General features: G+C 41.7%; 1 protein-coding gene across 2 annotated transcripts in view; it reads right to left on the reverse strand.

Annotated features, from left to right (window-relative positions):
• ITGA6 (integrin subunit alpha 6) overlaps positions 1 to 20,858 on the reverse strand; it is a 38,609-nt gene extending 17,751 nt beyond the window's left edge. For both annotated transcript variants that reach the window (XM_030952533.1, XM_030952534.1), the window contains exons 1-5: positions 20,612 to 20,858; positions 5,876 to 6,003; positions 5,374 to 5,453; positions 3,377 to 3,632; positions 1,821 to 1,952 (exon numbers count right to left, since the gene is read on the reverse strand). In XM_030952533.1, the coding sequence (XP_030808393.1) occupies positions 1,821 to 1,952; positions 3,377 to 3,632; positions 5,374 to 5,453; positions 5,876 to 6,003; positions 20,612 to 20,811 (796 nt within the window). In that variant the 5' untranslated portion in view covers positions 20,812 to 20,858. The remainder of the gene's footprint in view (positions 1 to 1,820; positions 1,953 to 3,376; positions 3,633 to 5,373; positions 5,454 to 5,875; positions 6,004 to 20,611) is intronic.
• Positions 20,859 to 22,603: the final 1,745 nt, after the last annotated feature.

The raw sequence follows: 22,603 nt of genomic DNA on the forward strand, positions 1-22,603 counted from the left end.
TTGAGTTCATGCAGTCCTAAAAATGACATGTCCAAATTAATTTAGTCTTACAGTACATTTTAAAATATGAAAAACCAAGTTAAAAGACTATATTGCTAATACCAATATAGCCAGTGAAGGCCGAAGTAGAAAAATGCCTACTTTGCAAGGAAGGAAGATATCAGCCAGATGGGAGTCTTCCTCTGAAACACTTCACCACTACTTTGGAGATTCTCAATTACAGCAATTCACAATGAGACAGTTCCAGAAAAAACTGAGGGAGTCCCAGCTGTGGGAAAGATGAGAAGGTTCGGAGAAATGCATGACAAATCAGCATTTCTCTCAAGCCTTGTTACTTTGCTGTCTCCCCTTTATCTGAATCCCGGTTTTTTTTTATGCTTTACTTATATTTGACATGAGAGGGGATAGAGGGGAGAGGATCATGACAAAGGTCTGGAGATTATGTCTGACCAGATGCTGCCACCTCAAGTGGTCACAAACCTAAGTAGCTATTCATCATTACATCCACTGACTTGTCCACCTGTATGCTGGGAGGCAATGTTTTGTACACAAACTGATCTGGATGAGTATCAGATACAGCTGTCAAAAATAGAAGACCTATAAATATGAGTGAAAGATTGAAGAGAAAAAACATAGTAGTTAAGCAAAGCATAACCACATTTGCTTAAGGTGTAAACAGACAGAACAGTAATGCCTGGGATGAGCTGGCTTGCCTGGAAGTGGTCCTGATTATTACAAATCAAGGCAGCATTTACATTTAGGAGATAAATGCATTGGTTATGCAAGTGGAAAAAGATTATATGACTACTCACAGCAAAAGGCATCAGCCTCCACAGCGCTCCTCAATTCTTATTCCACAGAAGATGCTATCAGCTTGTCTAATCTAAGCTCTTAGGGTGATTTTTCTAGTTACCTTTACACCCAGTAATTACTGCTGATATTTAACAGAAGTTTATGTTCTCTTTCTCCTAACATATATGTAAGCTCCAAGTTTGCTCTCTTCTTGACTTGCTTTTTTACTTTTTACATTAGCAATGCCCTTCCCATCTATTCAGCTTTCCATCACTCACACAGAAATTCCAGTCTCAGGTTACCAAAACTCTGTTTGTTGCATATGCCAAAAGCAGTGGATCAACACACCACAGAAATCTGCACTGGAACAGAAGGATTCTTTACACTTAATGCCTTTCCAAAAATGCAGCATAGCCTTTTCAGTGTATCTCCGTGGTGTACAGAAAGGTCACTGGCCTAAGGACATATTCCTGCTTTCCTGACTGCACTAAGAGCAAGAGATTCACTCCTGCAACACACACATGAGTAAAATACAAACAGTACTTATATTATGGCATTTTAGAGGTCTGTTAAAAGCCACTGGAGTTTTAAAAACAAAGAATAGAAGAATTGCACTTACCTACCAGGAGAGAAAAATCTACAGCCTTAACAGTTACTTACAGAAACTCAAATTTTGATAAACTTTCTGATTGTACAATAGCAGAGACCGTGCAACTAAGAACTACAGACCCATTCATTGTACTGACCCATCACAGTGATTATAATCACTCCTGGAGATTCCATAGGCCCTGGCACAGCTTTTGAATCTCACATTACAACAGCAGCTCTTCTAGGTACTTCAGCAGTATCATCTTACACTTCAAACTGGCCCATAAATGTGGAGGGAGGCTGTGGATTATCCCGAAGAGTTAACATGTTTTACAGGGTCCACACTGGAACATCTGCTCCCACTTTAGATCATCACACCAGGCTGGGATCACAAATGTTTAAGAGACCTAAAGCGATTTACCACATGTACTCAATCCTACCTAAGTAACTGTTAGCTGGAACAGGAACTAGATTCTTATCCTGGCGGCTCTCATCACCAACTTCGTAAGGCCCATCATCAAAGATACCCAGATCATAAAATGTCTGATTCTTTTGCTCTGCACGAACCACCCCTGAAAAAATGAAATGATAAAATAAAAGCAAACAAATGATAAGTGAGAAAAATAACAAATAAATGTTCCCAACTTATATTAATTATGATGAATGACACAGTGACTGCTGTTAAAATTGGACAAACACAGAATAGTGCACTGGGTTAGTGTTTTGTCTCTGTGTGCCAGAAGCTCACACTGCTCTACAAAGAAGCCATACAATGATCTGGAAAACATGGAGTACTAAAGAAATTCTCAAAAAAACCCTATTGAACTGGTTTGGTCATAAACCACCCTCATCCTGTATTTCTTAGCCTTAGAAAGCTTCTCTTAAAAAGGAGGTAAGTACACAGGAATTTTTTAAAAAATTACATTTCATTATGACAAACACCAGCATTATACTTAGAAACAGTATTTGAAAGAAAAAAAACTATTGTTCAATAAAAAGTGTGCTTCCCTTTTATCAATTGGCATAATTAAGGTTTTGGCAAGCACAAACACGTTTTTCCATTACACAGAAGAGTACTCTTAGGACTGTACTGGCACTTCTCTGCAATTAAAGTAAAATGGTGTCTGCACTCAGTATGCTGTTTCAGGTCAGTCAGATTTTGTTGACAGATACATGGAAGATTAGGTTTTCACTAAAGTACACCTTGTGCCAGAGCTTAACACACCGATTTTGCACGGTTCATACATCAGGCACAGGTGCACGAGGTGGAAAAATGCAGTGCTTGGAGGATCAGATGTTCTCAAGAGGAAAGTATTTACAGCTGTTGGTGTAATGAAGTGTGATGGGAAAAATCACTTCTAGAGACTGAACTGGGCATTTAGATGCTTCTTAATATAAACTAACAAAGAATATCCAGGGTTTTTTCCCCTTATGTTTTGAAGAATCTCCTAGATGACACCGAGTACTTGGCTCTGAGATTATCCATGAAATTTTACAGGGACATGCATGGATTTTGATATGAATAAATGTATGAATAATGCAACCCTTCAATATTTATTTTGGAATGTACTGGTTTCCACAAACTTCACAAAGAATAAAGGAGAGAATATTGCAGAATAAACAAGAGTTCAGCAGCTATCTAACATTTGCTCAAATGCAGAAAAAGAGCTGGTCAAGTAACTCATACAAATTTAGTCATTTGTTCCTGTATAGAAGTGTCCAAGTAAGCCCTCAATCCCACCGTAAGATTAAGACTAATAAGGAGAAAATCTGCTGTACATATGTGCAAAGTTCCGTGATTCATAAATACACACTTATTTAAAGAAATTTCAGTAAATGTTGATACAGAAGCATAGCATTTTGTAAAAACAGGGTAAAATCATTACATCCCTATTATCTCCTCTCCCCTTAAAAAACAATTAAAATTCTGGATGCAACCTTTGAGAGCAATCTAGAGGAAATGGGAAGGGTAGGCAGGAAGGAAGCCAAGTCATACCTTTCCAGTTGTAAGTGCCTGGGGCACCAAACACAATATAATGATAGTCTCTAGTAAAAGTAGCAGCAACACCTTGCTGACAGGAACCAAACTTCTCATGGCCTCTTAAACGACCATCACAAAAACTCCACACTCCATTATCCATATCATCCTTAATAGTGAGGTCCTGGCTCAGCACATAGCACCTTCCGATGATATCCCGGGTTTCCTGCACTGTGTTTACATACTGCCTTTTCTCATAGCGATGTGCACACGTCTGCAAGACAGAAGAAACAATGTGTGATGTGTCTGTGTGTCCTACACGGGTCAGCACAGAGGCAGCGCTCATTGAGCAGTGCAGTCCCTCCTGCTATCAAGGCACCCTGCAGACACACCAAAGTGCAGAATGCAATGTTTCCTACAGGCAGCACATGGGAAAGGTTGGGCACCTACAAATACAGGGCAAAGCAGTCTGCTTCATGGTCAAGGAAGGCCACAGGGTTAAATCCCTAAAGCCCTTCCTGATACTAAATCCCTCTCTTCCAAGAAGTAAGGAGAAAACCACCCTCTCTCTCAAAGAAAGAAGTAGCTGTTTCCCAACAGAGCTTAAAGGACTGACACACCCATGGCAGGACACAAGAAGCTGGTTCAACAACCATCTATCCACGACTATTGAGAACTTGCCCCTTACAGAAAAGTGCCACTAAGCAGAGGCTGAAAGCTTCTCCAGTGGAGGGGAGGGAAGTTGCTCCTACTTCCCCTGTTGGATGTTCCACTTACAGGGTAAATGTCAATGGGGCAGAGCTGAAGCACTAAACACATCCTGTTCCTTATCCGTTCAGACTATCCTCTGGGAAAAGAATTCCTATCAAATATTTAACACAAAGGATGAACAGTGTAACCCCCAAACCATTGTAAAAAAATGTGAACAACCAAATGCCTTTGCCAGCAGAGTTTCCGGAAGACTCAGATGTAGAAGGTTGTGTGAAGAGCACAAGCAAAGTTTGTCTCAGCTGACAAACCTTTTCTATGGTTCCTATCAAGGCCTAAATGTTATGCAAACACTCAGCTGCTCCACATTAGAGCACTGAAGTACTGTCCTGCTGCAGTGACCTCCAGGCTGCTCACACCTCATCTGAGAAGTGCATTCCCCACCTACCATGAAAAGACAAGACAGCATTAGTTGGTGGCCGATTATTCAGTGAACAGGACTGCTTCCATGTGTTCCTTCCCACTTTGGGTTCTGAGGCAGACCAAAGCTAGTTATTACTGCCTCTAAATGCTTAAATAACCAGATTCACATCCTGAATCCCTGCCCCCAGGTTTGGAAGCAGTGACATTAACCTCCAATTAGATGAGGGAGCTTCACTGCACACCTGGTTTTATGATGTATCTGGTATCCTGCAGCACCACTAGAGGTTTTATTTAAACTGAGAATGTTACTTTTAAACTCTTTCTCTGGTAACTCCCAAAAACCTTTTCTGTTTAATAGAAAATAAAAAGTATCAATGTATTGTATAAAATAAAGAATAGCACATAACCTTACTGCAGTGCAATCTAGCGCAGTGCAATGACCACATTAATTCACAGGAGCTACTCAGTGGAAGTCCCTGATGAAAGCTAAAGTGAGGCTCATCATCTTGGAAAACAGGCTGGTAATAACGTGCTACTTCTACAGCCTTATACACTATTCTTCCCTATTTCTGCAGCTAGTAGTATTTAAAAGAAAAAATGTGTATATGACCAAAAAAAAAAGTGTACCCCTTGAAAATAAACTGTCCATCATAGATTGTTAAAAAGGTTATATACAGAGGCTAACTCATAGAAAAATAATTTAAAGCTCTTACAACCTCAAATGCCTTATTTTGCTAAGGAGACAATTAAGTCCTTACCTACAAGAAATCAAAGGAGTAAACTTAGGCAAGTTCCCTTTCAGCAAGCTGCACAGAAACACAAACCATTCAGAACATGTACTGTAGACCCCAGACGTTTTTGTGAGTCAGTCCTTTAGCACTTACCACCACATTTCCTCCTGGCCCCTGACTCTGGACAGTTACACCCATCCATTGGTCTTCTTTACTCTCCATCTTTGGGTCAGCTGCAAAGTATCATAAAACAGCTTGAAATATTAACAGTTCACGTTTTTTTTTTTTTTTGTTTGGTTTTTTGTTTGTTTGTTTTTTCTTGAAGCCCATGTCAGGGGAGACTCTTCATAAAGAACTTAATACAGACAGTCTGCAGGTGGCAGTGTCCGTACATGCTATCACTAACAGCATCCATTTTATCAAACTTCTAGCCTATTACTTCATGTTACATCGATTTACAAAACAATAAGAATCTACCAAGATTTAAGCATCTCGTAGTAATTTAGCAATTAAGCTACAACTTACTGTGATGCAAAAAGTAGTTATGTATAAATGTCTAGAAGAAACTGTCTGATACACTGCCTCAGGAAAGGACATCAAACAAGAACAATCAGTCAACTGTTTCAATTCAAAACAAAAGCACTGAAAAACTTACTCTCCTCATCAAATTTGACACGCAGGCAATTTGTATTTGGAGATGCAATGTCACAGCTGTACAGCCCTCCTGTTCTGTTGGCTTGTTGGGCTGGAAAGGCCTTTTCCCGAGGAGCTCCAACCAGCAATCTGCAGGGAAAACAAATAATTTAAAGGAACATGTAGAAGGAATATTAGAAAAGAGAAAGGCAACAGAATCAGAAAGTGTTTTCACCATGTTGCTAGAGGTTTGACATGTCAACATTTGAAGGTGGATGAAAAACTACACCACAGCACTGCTCTTTTAAAAAGAGAAAAGGTGGGGAGGGGAAGGAGAGAAGCTGTATAGCAGCAATGCAGATTACAATTATTAGACCTGCAAGCCAGTACCTCTGTTGTTATTCCTGTTATTGTTGTTGCAATATTCACTGAGAGTGGTTGATAAAAAGTAGGTGTCTGGCAGTTTTGGGAAAATCATCTTTTTATCAGGGCATCAAGTGGGGTATTTTTTGCCTTACTAGAAAAATGTACCATTTAAAAGGTACACTTGAAAAATCAAAATTCTATTATAAAAGCCAGGTTACTTAATTTAAAAATAAAAAGTGTGCACAGAACTCCAGAAGTATGACATGAAGAATGCATTCGTGTGAATTTCAGCATGACTGCAGTAATACAAATGAATCAGCTCATATACTGAGCTGTGCTACGTGCTCAGCAGAGTCCTTCCAGATAGAGGACACATTCCAGTCATTACTCTGTGGCTACTTACTCAGCTGTGATTTAATAAAAGAATTTTAATCAAGTTTGAGCTCATTATGCCAAAACCAGGTTAGCTTTTTCTGCAGCTATGCATGTTCCATTTTAGCTTTCTCATTGGCAAGCAAAACCTCTTTCTGCAGGTCAGAGGTAGGGGTAGAGTGTGGGGATGCTCTTCCAGCTATCACCATATCCTTATATTGGCAGATGAAACACAGACACTTAAAACCTAGGAACTTTGCAAATGAAGAGCAACAAAACCAAATTCTTAATTTCTCTTTACCCATGCTCATGGTATGATTCATTTTATTTACTGGGACTTTTCCCTGAAGGCCTGTGGACATGGTCTACTGTAACTACTTTCAATTAGGTTTGAATGTCCAAAACCACGTTCCAGAATGCATATTCAGATAACAAAATAATGCCCCAATGTCAAGAATGCAAAGTGGGAGATGAAAACCCAAGACACTCCAACACACAGACAATTTTACTGATTTTTCTATCCCCATGGTAGGTTTGCCTTGTTACTCTACAGAAAACAGAAGCTCAGCCATACGGTATACTGAACATAAACATCTCTGAGCATCACTTCCTGTCAGAGACTTAGCTTTTTATTATTTATGATGACTTAGTATCTAATGTTTATAATGAGTCCAATGTCAGAGAAAAGCAGACAATTGCTATTCCTCATGTAAATTACAGAAAGAGATAATTCTAACTGTTAACCTGAATCCTGATTTTCCCCACACATCTTGTTCAATACATGCTATAAGCTAATTGGGTTTTTCCTGGGCCAATCAGACTGCACAGGTGTTAATCTACAGAAATGTAACATAATAAACCATTAATATAATTTAATTTAAAATAAGTATCTATCAAGTGACAGTGTTGAGGGGAAAAAAATCCGAATTCTCTCAAACCCTGGCATAAAACTACAATGTTTTTAGCTCTAGTTACAATTAAAACATGTGTTTTCCAATTTCAAACTGAAATTCTGATTTTTAACCAAATGAATCAGTCCAGTTGCTCTATTGATTAGAATTATTTTAATTATTGATTTCTCTTAATTACTTCTTGAAGATACATGATAATAACTGAAGTTCCACTGCCAATTATGAGCATCTGCTGACTTACAGGAACAGATTTACTCCCTTACAGCCCCAGATTCATAGCCAAATGTGAAATAATCCCCTAAGATTAGAGCTCCAGGACTGGTGTATGATGTTTTAACTAAGTGCCCTTACTGAGAGGGGGCAGGTTCGGGGGGTGCTGCCTGCCCTGCACAGACATCAGTGACCCCGGCTGTACCTGTGTGAGAGCAGCTGTAACACAGCAGGGAGAGCCGGCCCCTGCTCTCCAGACAGGGACCAGCAGAGCAGCACATCCCTCCATGCAGCCCTAGGGCACAGCTACACCCACCCTACCTCACTGTGGTGTTACATTACACCCAAATACAACAGCTGAGGAAAGAAAAGCTCCGTTTCACCACTTCTGCCAAGTACTATTCAAGTCTCAGAAAAGGTATCAAGACATCTTACTGACTTTATCTGCATCTGGAGCAGACCTTTAGATAAGTGTGTGTAGAAAACACGCTTCATAAGCCCACATATCTCCAAGAAGCAGAAGAAGGTGAGAACTCACTGCCCACATTCAGGTAGGCACCATGTAACTACAGGTCTGACTCCAGATGCACAAACAGTCTGTGAACTGTAGGTCTGGCTGCATTTAGAAGAACCAGTCAGATTCTGGAACAGCGTGATTTACTGAATGCAACATACCACGTTCCTCTGGACTGAGGGTGAGCATGCATTAACTGCAGAGGAGCTACATACAGCACTAACAGTGCCATTGCAATCACAAGCTTAATATCCCAGGTCAACACTCAGCACAGCTGAGGACACAAAGCTTACCAGTGTCCCTACCAGGGGGAGCGAGGAGGACAAACCTGTCCGTCTGTCCCTGCAATTTCGCTCAAATTCTCCTCCCCCACTGGATACAGAAGTGGGGTCCTTTTATATCTTGTTCAGTGTTTACTGTGCTAAGTCCTGTGGGTGGGACTGCAGCCAAATCTTCCATTCTTTGTGGGCATATTTGCAGAATATGTCTTGGTAGGAAGTGTACTTGGTTAACAGAAAACATTTCTGGGTATCAGGCAGAAGGAGACCACGTGGCCTACGCCTCACCTGACATTGCCACCCCCAATGCCACAGCAACACAAACCACAAGCCCTCCAGCTGATTTCCACACCTGCACCTAGAGGCACCATGGCATACTGAGCTTTACATTTTCTTCACTACTTTATACTTTTAACAACCAGCATTCAGCAAGAACAGTTAGGTGGACACTGAGAAGAAAGGGTGTAACTTTATTTAACCAGATATGGCCCAAAAAGAGTCATTAAAATCCAAAGTAAAATACACAAGCTTTCCATTTCAACACATACTACAGAATATTAAGCAGTAGGGTGCGGATTTTAAAACCCTCCCTGCTTTAATTGGTAGTCCTTGAAATGTTTAGTAGGTAGCTGTGGCTCCTTTGCAGCTAATGAAAACAACAGTTAGAACTGGGAGTGGTTTCTGCTCACAGCTATCGGAACTCCCTCCAATACTGCTCATAAAACTATCTTGGTTGCTTCCAAAAGGAAAGTCGAAGTGCAGATGCGAAAACCATCTCAAAAGAAATCCAGAAATTGTCCAACCTCCTGGAAGTATTCCCTCACTCCACAGCGAAATTCTTAACTTCACTTACAGCCTGGGCAACTTCACTTACAGTCCAAGGGCAACATATGATTTTTGCAACGTATTTCAGAGAAGAAAAATTACCACCAATTCATTACAGTTCTGTTTTGGAAAAAACTCTCAAAAGAAATCAAGTAAAAGGAGGGAGAAGATCTTCAATGTTTTTTAGAGTAAATATCCTGTTCATCAAAGTAAGAGGCTTCCACTGAGTAAATTACATTTTGATTTAAACAAATACAAAAAATACCATAGTCTGCACTGAACTCAGATAGTCTGCTATCTCCAAAAGTTTTCTTCATTCCTTAAATTCTTTCCTTTTCCATGGTGTCCTTCTACCCAAGGGCACCACATCTTTGCCAGCCTTTCTTTAAAAGTAAAATAAACACACCCATAGTGCCTGCTCTGAGCCTTAACAGGCTGGAGTAGAAATCATGAAAGTGTCTCCTGGGTAAGAAACCATTAACTACTTCCACATATAGGTGAAATAAAGTAGTCACTGGTCAAAGTAATTCCCAGTTTTGCAGGCTCTACTGAGCACAAGTTTCAAATGGAATATTGCTGTCCTCAGGCAACAATGCTGCCACTGCAGACTTTGCACTTCATTATGTTTTCAGAAAGACTCAACAAGGAGGGCAAATTTGGAAACTGACAAAGCTAAATGCCATGAAATGGCTCACCCTTGACTGGACAGTTAGACTCATACATCCTTTCTCTCTTCCAGTTCCAGTGCCCTCTTGGGAGAGTTTCACTAAATTAAGCAAAATGAAGAAAACAGAGCCACTAGCTCTAACTCAATTTAAATTTTACTACAAAATCACCAGTCACAAGTCATCTATCAAATGTTTAAAACCTCCAGGCAGAGACCCCTGATCACAATGTGGGCCCTGATCTACAGCCCTCGACCTGAGGTGTATTTTCACTCCTCTGCAATGATGTGGTCTCACCTGTTCTTAAAATTAACAAACACAGAAGATGGATGCATTTAACCACCACAATATTTCAACTGAAGTTGGTCAGTGGGACAGCCACTGTGTGTGAATATCGGTGGCCCCACCCCTTCTTCATGCTTGGATTTGCCATTCCACAACAGAACCAAGTCACAGGACAAGAGCACCACAGACTAATTAGCACAGAGAGATTGTCCCTTCACACACTCAAGCTGCTAATCGGAACTGGAGCTGAACCATGGGCTCCTCCAAAAAAAAACCTCCCTGTGTCAGCAGGCAGCCTACCTGTGATGCTTTTCACAGAGACACCCATCATGGTCAGTATGTTATTAACAGCTATTTTAAGTGATTGAATATTCTCCTGATCTGCTACTCCACAGCTACACTTTGGAACTAACAGTGCAAAGCTGTGGCCAAGTACATCATTAATGTCCTCTGTTGCCTGGAGGCTTGGCACTTGAAGGATTGCAGTTTTCATTTTATTTCTTCAGCCTTTTTTAGGAAACAGATTATGACAGAAGCTAGAAAAAGAAGCCAAAAGCTGCACAAGGACTAGGGCAAGCTAATACAAAGCAAAACTGGAACTACAAAGATACCTGTTGTTCTGGAAAGGCCACTTATTATTGACTTTCTGAAAGTCACATGGAAAAATAAACACTTTCCCATCACAGTCCAGAGCCCAGCCTGTCTGGATTTGAAACAGGTTTTACAGATCTCATTTCCATTGGTACAAAGCGTTTTTCTTAGAAGAAATGGTACAGTCTGCCCCAAGTTTGTGTTTCAAAATCCAGTTTTCCATTTCAGACAGCACTCTCTGGCTTTAATCAACAGATACCTCATAGATTTCATACTGTCAAATAACAAGTGCAACCCATATACTACTTACAGGTTTAATTTCTCCCTTACAATCTATACATTTTTCAGATTTAAAAGAAAGACCACCCGTGCCAGGAACAGACCTGACTACGAACTGGTACTGTAAAATATGTATCAGACAGTTTTATAATTAATTTATGATAAAGCTACAGGAGAAATAATGTTAAAGGGATTTTCACTCAGGTTTTCTAACATGGCAGTGCCTGGTACAGCATGAAATCTTCTTAAAACAACATGTGGTTTAACTCAAGAGTGACAAGTGCACAATTTCAAAAAACTTAACTTGGGAGCCAAAGTCCTGGCACTCCCAGCTCAGCCCCTGCCCACAGTCACCTTGTCTGCACTGGAAGGACTGAATGATGGGAGTCCCACCACAGCCAGCTGGGCACCACCCAGCCACTCTCCTCTGCAGATGCACTAAGGTGCAGCTCCCAAAAGCAGCAGGACAGGCACGCAAGAACAGCTGCAGCAAAGCAGCCGGGGTGAGCCAGCAGTCCCCAGCTACCCACAAGCACAGAGAGAGGGCAGTGTCCATCCCGCTGTCCCACCACCGCAGCCCCGCTCTGCTGCCAACAGCCCCCCCAGCAGGGCAGGGCCCTCCCCGGCCATGGCCTCGCCCGGCGCCGCCCCCGCTCCGCGCACAACGGGCTCTGCAGAGGCAGCTGCTGCACCGAGGCTGTGCTGTGATCAGTGTCCTGTGGACATGGCTCAACAGGCTCAGAAATGAGGAATTACTGTCTCCTGCACTTGGGCTGCTGGACATTCATGCCATAGAAAACCCCAGAATTCATTTATACTTCTTCACATTTGCAGGACTTGTCTCTGTATCCCCACCTATATAAAGAGTTCATGAAAAATTAAAGTAACACATCATATATTAGGTACATGTTTTAGAAAACAAACAAGAAAGCAATAAAAATACGGAAACAGTTGCTTATTAGTATTTGAAGGCACTACTTGTCTGAGAGCTAACAACCTTAACAGGCATATACTGTTCATTCAATGTCCAAAAGCCACTTTAAAAAAATTATAGTAGTTCTAATTCAGCACAAAACAAATATTTGGGTTGAAATGCCACTCCTCTATTTCCTTCACAGAATGAAGTACATCAGTTTTATTTATCATCATAATTAAACTATTAAAAGGCATGAAAGAAGTACAGCAAGAGGGATGGACATTTTACTGTAGAATCAATGAGCAATATAACACTCTACAGCAACTAATACAGCCCTGCAGAACTGGAAGAGCAACTGCTCCTCATGCATAACCCAAGCCATAGCTACTTCACTCATACATCTATTTATGAGATTCCCCCCTGCTCTTCCATTTCCAGACTTACCACCATCTCCCTCTGAATTGTGGGGAGAATACCAAGACAAGTTGAAACCTCCTACACTAGATACACAACCACATAAATTCTCCCTGATTCAAGGTCTGAACAGAAGTTCATCACATTTAGTTATGACACACCAGGCAGCATGCCAGGGGAAAGGAAGCTCACTCACACCAGACCAACACTGGCACCCCTGAGCTGAGCTGTGCCCTGCCCAGCTGCCAACTTAAGCCTGCGGGAGCGGGCTAAAGAACTCTGCATGTGCAGAAGAAGCGTGGACCTCCTGATACATAACCCCTAATAAGAGCTTCAGAGAATGAGTACATGAACAGCCATCACACACACACTTGAACAGCCCGAAGGCACTTGCATGCTAAAGCACAGGTCTGAGTATTCCTTCAGTCTTAAAGCCATCATAGCCCCGGGCTAAATGCCTATAATCGGATCCACAGTTTGAGTAAGACTTTTCTTGAAGCCATGAGCTTAATGACAAAAGCAGATGTGTCACTGGGTACATGACGCATTATGCCTCCACACCTTCAAATTAATTGAAAACACAGGCACTCAAGTCACTTGAAAGAACATCACTCCAATAAGGTATTTTCCTAGGAGAAACAGGTCATAGCCTGTGCAGCGGGGATGCTCAAAAAGCCCTTTTTTGTATTTCATGCAGATACTCAGCCACTGATCAAACAGATCAACAGAACTAAATGATACATTCACAAGAAACTGCTCTTTATACACATCTGTGGAAGAAGAAACCATTATATTTTACTATTAATAGGAATGTTCAAACTGAGAATTTCAACCAGCTTTAAAACTTAAGAACAAGATTTTTTTGCAAAAAAATACTATGTTTGAGACTATGCCAAGAAACCCACTGCAATCTCTTACTCTGTATATTGCTGCTCCTCCACATGCACACATACCTAATTTTACACACATCCCCTCGTACATACTTTTTTTTTTTGCCACTCCCTACATTCTCACTTGAGCAGAATTTAGAATTAGGTTTTTTTCAGGTATTTTTAACACCCTGTGTTCCTGTAAACTGCAAGTTGTACAAATACTATTGCAGCTATTTCTAGGACTACATCTGATCTGACAACAGGAGTTTTCTTCCACTATATGCAGAAAACACAGCTTGGCTGGGAAGAGAAGAAACTTACATCTTCAGCAATATTCAGGGACCACACCACATAATAATCAAACATTTCTCTAGCAGAAAAATAAATTAAGTGGATAAAAAGATCACAGGAACTTGCAAAATTACAACATATTTGTTGTAGCAGCTACCGGAGTTGGCTGTATAAGAAAAAAATATACAAAATTTATTTTTGCATCTTTGGCTAAGAAAACATGGTTTTCATTTGGGAGTTTTTCACACTACACATACACGGATAATTAAAATGGCTTTTCACACACTCTGCTAGACATCACTAACATCTAAGAGCCAGCAGACTAAACCATTATGCAGCTTCAGCTGCGCTGATGACAAAGTGCAAGGCTAACAAATCTTTATAATTCCCTTAGCAGAGTATTGTGAAAGGAGCAGTAAGTAAAGGACACAAAAAATTCAACCTCCCATGATGATGGTGTCCTTGCTATCTGCAACAGCTGCTTGCCACTTTTGACCACTTCCAGGATAAACATGCATTTCCTTCAGACCTTTGACCCACGCATGTGCTGCTGAACAAACAACCCCAGGCAATACAGGAGCGAGTTGTCTCCAGCATATTTGCAATTCTTTGTTTTTTTAAGATATATTTTATAGACCTGCTTTTGAGAAAGGTGACAATGACAGATGAATCATGCAGAGACTAAGCACATACAGCTCCATTTCAAAAAAAATGTCATCTTCGCTAAAAAGGAAGTAACATTCAGTCTAAGACAATTCTGCCATTCCTATGGACACTAACTCAACAATGCTGATCATTCCTATCTGCTGCTCTCTATTTCTTAGATAATCTCTGAACACCTTGAAAATAGAAAACAAATGCAAGGAATACAGCTTAAAAGCAGCCTAGAAACTCACTAGCTGGCAGTGAAATCCAGTGCAGGATCTCTCTGTGTTATCCTAGAGGGAACAGAGTACATTTTTATGCTGTAGATGGCATCTTAACAGGGCCCATCCCATAAACCTCTCCTCCTTTTCTCTTTGATTCAGCAGACCTTCTCCCTTCCTAACACAGTCTAATCATCCTCACACACATTAGCTCAACTCCTTGAAGGAAATCTGTATCAGGAAATTACATATTTTAGATGAAGTTCTGTAAGAGGAAACAAGAAAAACAGCCACTGCTCCAGCAAAAATTATCAATGCATACTAGTAAATGCTCCAAAAATCATAATGCAAGAAGCAGCACCTTTTGTCTTTCACTGTTATTTTGGTACAAAAATCTGTCTCAGGTACTTCACAGCAGAATACACACAGCCTGTTCTTTAAGCTAAACCAACATAACTACACTTTTCCAAAGTAACTGCTGTGGAATTCTCAAAATAATCTTAGAAAATGTGATACAATACATTAAACCCAAGGGAAGTGCATTTTAACAAGAATACAATATCTTTGATGCAAGAGCTGCAAAAGGAGCCTTATTAACCTATGGTATAGTTAATTTATTTTTAACATACAGAATGATCCCCTTAAAAATAGAAGTAAAACCTTTTTTTCCACATTCATGTTTGTTTTCTAGGCTACATTCTTCTCCCATTACTTTCAAAGCAGTAACTTGGTTATGTATATTGCAATCAAAAATATTTAGTGCTAATAAAGGAATTATTCACTGTTTTCCAGACTATTCTGCATAGTTCTTTCATCAGATATTTGTGTGCTGTTACCTACTCTTGCTAAATACAATGATAAGGTGCTCATTTTCCAGCTCATGTTTCACAGTACAGACCACCATCTGCTCATTTGATAATATGGATTTTTACTTACTTGCTCTTAAACTGACATTTGCCCAATAGCCTTATCTCAGTCTTGTCCTTTCCACAGGATATGCCCTCAAAATGTGGCATTTTTACAGTTTTGGCCAGAATGACTCATCTAGACCCAGGCTGGTTCTGAAATATTTAAACAATTATTTTAAATGCAGTTCTTTCAAAATGATTGTGCTATCTCCAATGAGAATTTAGCAGAATGCATTCCTTACAAAACTTACAGTTGCTCTGGCACAGGCAAGTGGAATTTAACAGAGGAAAAAGGAATGGTCCATGCTGACTGATGAACAATTTACTGCTGTAACGTGCCAGGCAACCCAATATGCTTATTTCATTTATTTGGTGGAGACATCATACAGCAACAAATTAGATCAGTAATCATTCTTCTTTACTTGTTAGGCCTTATGAAAAAAACATTTACGAGAAGCCAATCTACCTGTCTGGCTTCTGCCACCGATAACCAAGAACATAACTCAAAATCAGTACTGGGGAAAAAAGCCAGCCCTCTGCAGTTTGCTCCTCCTGTAACAACCACACACCCCTTATGCAACATAAATTTGTCTCACTTCTTTCACCCATGATATTTCTTTCACCCAAGGATCTTTCTTGAAAATCTGTCCCTTATCATAACAAGAAAACTCTTCGACTACTCCTCCTTCCCAACCTCATTTGATCCTGACCTTTGCCACAGGACATCTATCTTGGACTCCTCTAGTATCACTAAGAAAGCAAATAAACATACTAAGCAGGTTATCCAAGAATAGTTTGCATTGACAAAATCAGAGAAACATTCAAGAGAAGAAAATACAAGGAGCAGTGACACAGTAAAATCGCAGCCTAAGGAAAAAGGAAATTTATTGTAAATCCTTTCTTTTTAATTGACAGAAGCATTAACCAAGGCCCATCACTATTACAACTTTTAAACCTGAAGGTGCAGATATGCATTGTTTTAATTCAGTTCACCCAAAGTCTGAATTACATTACACCACCTCTGCATGCAGAAATTGTCATCTTCCACTGCAGACCAGCATCATCCAGCTCTTTGTTGCTGGAGCAAAGTACCTCTGAGCCCAAGCCCCAGAGCACACAAAAGTACTGGCTAAATGCCACAGAGGAGGCACTGCAGCAGCACAGCAATGCCAGCAGACCTGCTGACCTAAGGCAACTCTGTTATGTATTGATATAAAAGCTCACAGTAGAGACGTGTAGTGTCAGCAAAACCTGTGACAAGTAAAATTTTCAGTAAGACACTGCAATTTTTAGGATTTTATGGCCAGTAATGGTCAGTGTAGTCTTGACAAAGTGCCTATCCACAGCTTTCAATACAGCTTTTCAGCTGATGGGAGAATCCTGAATGTTAGTAACTACAGTATCTTCCCTTTTTGCCTCACACAATAACAAGAAGCCTACCTGAATTCAGCTCCATACTTCCACTGAAAATAATATCAGAATTACTTGCAAGTAAATCTTTGTGGGTCTCTTGCAAGGCAGGATAATTTGTGATTCTATCATTCTAAACCACAAATAAAAACTGGCTAATAGGTGTTAGGTTCACATTTGGACTGACCTTAAGGGTCTTTTCCAACCCAAGTAATTCTAGGATTCTATGAAAGTAATATACAAATTTAGATATTCTTGATGTTTGTGTTTTAATTCAAGATGCTTAAATCATTGTGAATTACAACCAAACTGGAATGGACTTGCTGGACATCTTACATGGAGTATGCATACATACAGACCATATCTCTATATATTCTGTAAAATTACATATATGTGACTACATGCACTATATATATAGTGAGTAGCTAGTAATTACATTTTTATTCTAAGAGTAATACATTTATAACATGTAGTAGCTAATAAATGTATAATCAGTGTAGTTCCCATCTAGAAATGCTGGATACACTCACATTTTCATTACAGGACCACTTACATTTTAACCATGTTTCTCCTAAGCTATGCCCCCAGTCTCAGATCCCTCTAAGCTGCAAACCTTCTACCAGTCTGCAGATGAAATGTGCTGCTGTTGTGCCACCACTTCCCTGCAGAACCAGAACTCCCTTTCACCATATTGATAGAATAAAAACAGAACAAATTTACACAGGGCAATAAGCCAGCCCCTTTAGAGCTCCATCAGCCTTTTCTGCTGCTTGATTCACTATGCTTGACAATGAACCAGAAGCAAACACAAAAATCCAGGGAGACTGCCTTGGTACCTCCAACATTAATGCTCCACAACGCAAAGTTTGTATTCAGCTGTCTTTCATACCCACACACCATTAGCAGTCCACTTTCAGTCACCATAAACTAAAGCTTTTCTCCTCTCCATGTGACAAACTTTCCAACTCTTCTAACCTGAAGATACTCAAAACCAAAATCTTGTTACTAGTCCATAGCTTTGTACTCAGTACCATTTACAACTAATGTCAAAGCAATTGAACAGTCATCTGTTCATAATGCTGAAATTAAGTAATTCATTAGCAAACATGGCATTTGTAGCTAACACTAATAAATTAATTTGTCATTCAAAGCTAATACAAAATCCACAGTATTCTGTGACTAAGAAGATGGTCAAAAGCAAATACCATGTTTAATCAAAGGCTATTTCAGCTGTACCTTTATTTGTCACACTTCTCAACATTCTCCACCCTCATCTTTACAGAGGGTTATTGTAATGATTAACACTGAACAATCCTGTGTGAGGAAGAGGGAACCATTTCACTTAACAAATGCTTAAGTGAGGTAAGAGAAAAATTACACATAATTTCATTTGTTTTACCAAGCCTTGCTCCAAGCCATTAGCCCTTGAATACACTCCATGTATTTTACCTTCTCTCATTTTCTTGTTTTTCCAAAGATGGATTGATCTTACACAGGTCTATGACAACCTGTTTCTAATTTGTAAAACTGGAGGGGTAGAAGGGTGCTCAAGCTGACAGGTTTCTTTGAAATAAGGGTCCCTGCCAGATGAGATTCTAAGTATCACTTTTAATTACGCTTCAGTATGAATTGGGAGTTTTTGTATTTTTGGCAACTACTTAACAGTGTTCACACTTTAACTGAGTTTTGAAATTAGCATCCATTCAAGAAGAAAGGGTAAAATAAATCCTTCTATCTGACTAAGAGATAGCTGTACTTAAATCCAGTTTTGCAGCAGAGGTAAGACAGACCAGAACGCATCTGGGAATGCAGAGGTATTGCACCCCTGAGTCCTGCTGTTTCAGGTAACAGACAGCATGAAGGCATTAGACATAATTGTTTCTCAGCAGAAGACCTCAGTATGACCTCTGTTCCCGTAACTTTCTACCTTCCCCAAGTATCCGGACAGCAGATACCATTTGTTCCATCTATGAAGAATCAATCAATTTAGAAATTGCATGAGGTTTCCATGGAAAAGGCCACACAAATCCTCTGGTATTAGCTCAACCTAGCTCATTTTTAACTGATGTAAAAATCTAGCCTAACATGGAATGCTTCTCTTCAAGATTCCCCAACAAACCTCCTGCTTCAGAAGACAGAGCTCACACAAAATGAGCTAAACACAAATCAGCCCCTAAGAGTTTAGCATATTTAGTGTCTTGTTCTCTTAAAGCCACACACTACTACTCTTACAGACACAAAAATGATGTTCAAAGTGACTACAACATGCCCGTTTGATGTAAAAGGTTTAATTCCAAGCATACTACCCAGCAGCTACCCAGGGTAGCATTCCAATTCCTTATGCTAAAACTCGTGGAGTTGAAAAATGGCCAAGATACCTCATACTCAGAAGCGCATGTCACCATAAAATGCAGTTCGTCTAGTCTGGTTTTGTCTCTAATAGAGACCCTTGCTTCTCATGAAAGCCGGGATTCAGAAAGCCACGTCAAGGCAGATAGCATCTGGCTCTGCTCTTTCCCCACATTGGATTGCCTGAGGAAGCACTTACTAAACATACAATACAGAACTTTCATGCCAATAATCTCTGAGGCATTTCAGCCAAATAGTACATACCAGCTTGAATACTGTGACTGTCCTTGTGTTTCTGCTGCTTCTTTCTTCTCAGTAATTGGCTGTCTGCATATTCCTACACATTCATTCTGCCTGGACTGACAATACAACAGGAGACTAACAAGCTTCAGGCACTGCTTTCTTAGTAGTACTAAAATGAGACCTGTGCAAGCATAATCCTGCCAAGAATTAAGACAAAGGCCTCTGGAAAGAAGCTCACAGATTTGCATTTCATTCCTCAGGATGCTATGGGTCATTTTATCTGCTACATGGAAGATGAAACATGGGTGTATGTGATTTATACTCCTCCACACACTGTAATTTTTATGAAATCACACAAGAATGCAAATGTGAGCAAAATGAGCCCACAGGATTTTTCAGTTTACCACCTAACTTTAAAAAGAATATTATTTCTTTCCAGCTTCCTCCTCCCGTTAACTCTATATGGATAATGAGCATATCTTGCCTTGAATTAAAACTAAATATTTGAGGAGGGGGCATTTATTTAACAATAATACTTTATGCTCACACTCCATCCAGCACTACTGGATAGGGTGGGGTTCAGCACTGCTCCGCTTTGGACACAAAGCAGCAAGGATGCTGGAGACACAGGAGCCTTACTTTGCCTTCGTAATTTCCCAAAAGAAGTTTCATGCATATACCACTAGCCCCGACTTATTTTTCCTAACTTCTTTGTATCACCTCTCATCTGCACTCCCGGGCAGGATACTGTCTTGAACAGCAGACCCTGAGTTACCGAGGCTGGGTATGGCCAGGGAGCCCAAACCCGAGATGCCGGGCAGGCTCCGGCGGCGCAGATCCCCGCTGCCCCGGGCTGCAGCCTGCCGGCGCAGGACAGCGCTGCGGCGGGAAGGGCTCCCAACGGCGGCTTCTCCTTTCCAGCCCCGGGGACCTGTGGGCGCGGGTGCGGCCCCTCGCTCGGCCGCACGTCCCCGCCGCTCGGCGCTGCCCCGGCTCCGCAGCGCCCAGCGGCAGGTGCTGCCCCATCCCTCCGAGGGCCCCCGGCGGCCCGGCCCCGCTCCCGCCGCCGGCCGGACACCCCGCGACGGCTGGCGACCCCGGCCCGCCGCCAGGGGAAGTTTCCCGGCGGTGGAAGGTAGGAGGGTCCCGGCGGGCGGCCCGGGACGGGGCTGGGCGGGGCGCGGTGCACTTACAGCCGTTTCTCCTGCGGCTGCAGCTGCCGGTGCATGGCCAGGGAGAAGCCGAAGAGGCTGCCCGTCTCCCCGCTCCAGCTGATCACGTTGTCCGTGTCCAGGTTGAAGGCGCCGGCCAGCCCCGGCAGGAGGGGCAGGTAGAGGACGAGCAGGGCCGCCATCCGCTCTCGCCCAGCACGGGAACCTGCTGCCAGCGCCATCGCCGCTCCCCGCGCTGAGCGCGCCCGCCGTGCCCCGCCGGCTCCGCGCCGGGCCCGCCCCGCCCCGCCCTCCGTGGGTGCCCGGCCCCCGGCACAAGCACAAAATGTCCCCGGGCTGGGCCCCTTCCCCTGGGAGGGGCAGCCGAGGGCGTCGCCCCGCCCGTGAGTCGCCCATCATCTCCCGGGGCCCCAAGGGGGCTCCCCGCCTGCTGTGCCCCCGCTCTCGGATGTCTTTGCCCTTCACGACACAAAGTGAAGCCGTAGCGAGTGGCGGGTCACGGCCGCAGGTGAGGAGCGGGCCGTTGGGGAAAAGGGCAGAGAGCTCCCGTGTTTGAGACATCAGACCGTGTCCCCCTGCGGGGCTGATACCGGTCTGGCTGCTGCTCAGCGATATCAGGTCGGTCCGGGTACCGGACACATTGCCCAAGTGTGCTAAGGTTGATACAGAACTCTGGACAGCATGATCCCAGTCTGTATTCCCCAAACAACACATGCAAGAGAAGAAGAAAAAAAAAAAAAGGAGGAAAAAAAAAGTATCTCTCTTTTCCAGACTATTCACAGACCACAAGAGAACAGAGACTGAAGACTACCTGAATCTCCTCCTCCAGCATTTCTTATCTCTGAACACATCTGAAAATTTCTTACTCCTACCTTTTAATTGCTCAAAAACGGTATGTGAGTTTGGATCCCAGGTCATTTTCTCTTATGCTTTCACCCATAACTCCAAAAGGTTATTTGCTGGCATACCTTATCAACTTAACCCACTCCAGAGAAAGAAAGCGGTTTTGGTTTTTGAACAGAATCTTGGTTTAGTGCTCTGGATTAGGGAAGCAGATGCAAATTTTTAAAACCTCACAAATACCAAGCAGCATAACAATACTCAGTTGTTCTTTTCTACTGATATCCAGGGTACAAAGAGAGAAGCTAAGATTCCAGAGAAACTGAGAAAAGAGCAATTGAGACAGAGCACTCAAATATGTTGATACTCCAAATAACTCCTTCTGAAACAATACTCTGCTCCCACGGAGTTAATCCAAGCTACTTTTTCCAGAGTAATTATTCTAGGATAGCTGCGTGTATAGACAAGTCTTTGGCTCAAGTCCAAAACACCCTTGATCAAAAGAGGGGAAGACAACGCACCAGAAATGTGTTTCTAATGTGGAAACAAAACATTTTGTTAAATTAGGCTCCCAGATATTTATTGCTAATAGAGTCCTCTCCTGGTTTCTCCTCCATGCCCAACTGCTTCAAAGTCTTAATCCAGTGTTCAATCACTACCACAGCAGAAAACTGTACTGGCATAAATACTGCCCTAGATTCACTAAAGGACCTGTAAGAGGGAAGGGTCCCAGACTAATTACAAGCTGTTTTACTACAATCCACGTATTTCACAGTAATTAGTAAAGATTTGAAAATAAGTTCTTTAAAACAGTGTTGACATCTGTACCAAAGTCTTAGCAGTTTGCCTTTTGGGACAATCAAAACTTGAGTGCTTTTAATACTCTTACAGTAACTATAGTTACCTTTGAAGTAATGCTTGTACTCAACTTGCAAGAAGTCACAGAAATACTGTCATCTAGAGCTTCCTGAATTATACTGGCACACTAGGTTTATCTGACTGCTCCCCCTCCCTCTAACCAGCACTGCCTGAGCATGTTGTACCTGTTTGTTCATATCCGCAGAGATTGCTGAGGGAAGACAGAATTTTCTCATCTCCAGATGCAGTAACGAGCATTCCAAGACATAGTAACATTAATAATTGTCTCAAGGGACCACAGCGAGAACAACAAAA

This window comes from Camarhynchus parvulus, chromosome 7 (assembly GCF_901933205.1).
Source record: "Camarhynchus parvulus chromosome 7, STF_HiC, whole genome shotgun sequence".
Lineage (NCBI taxonomy): Eukaryota > Metazoa > Chordata > Aves > Passeriformes > Thraupidae > Camarhynchus > Camarhynchus parvulus.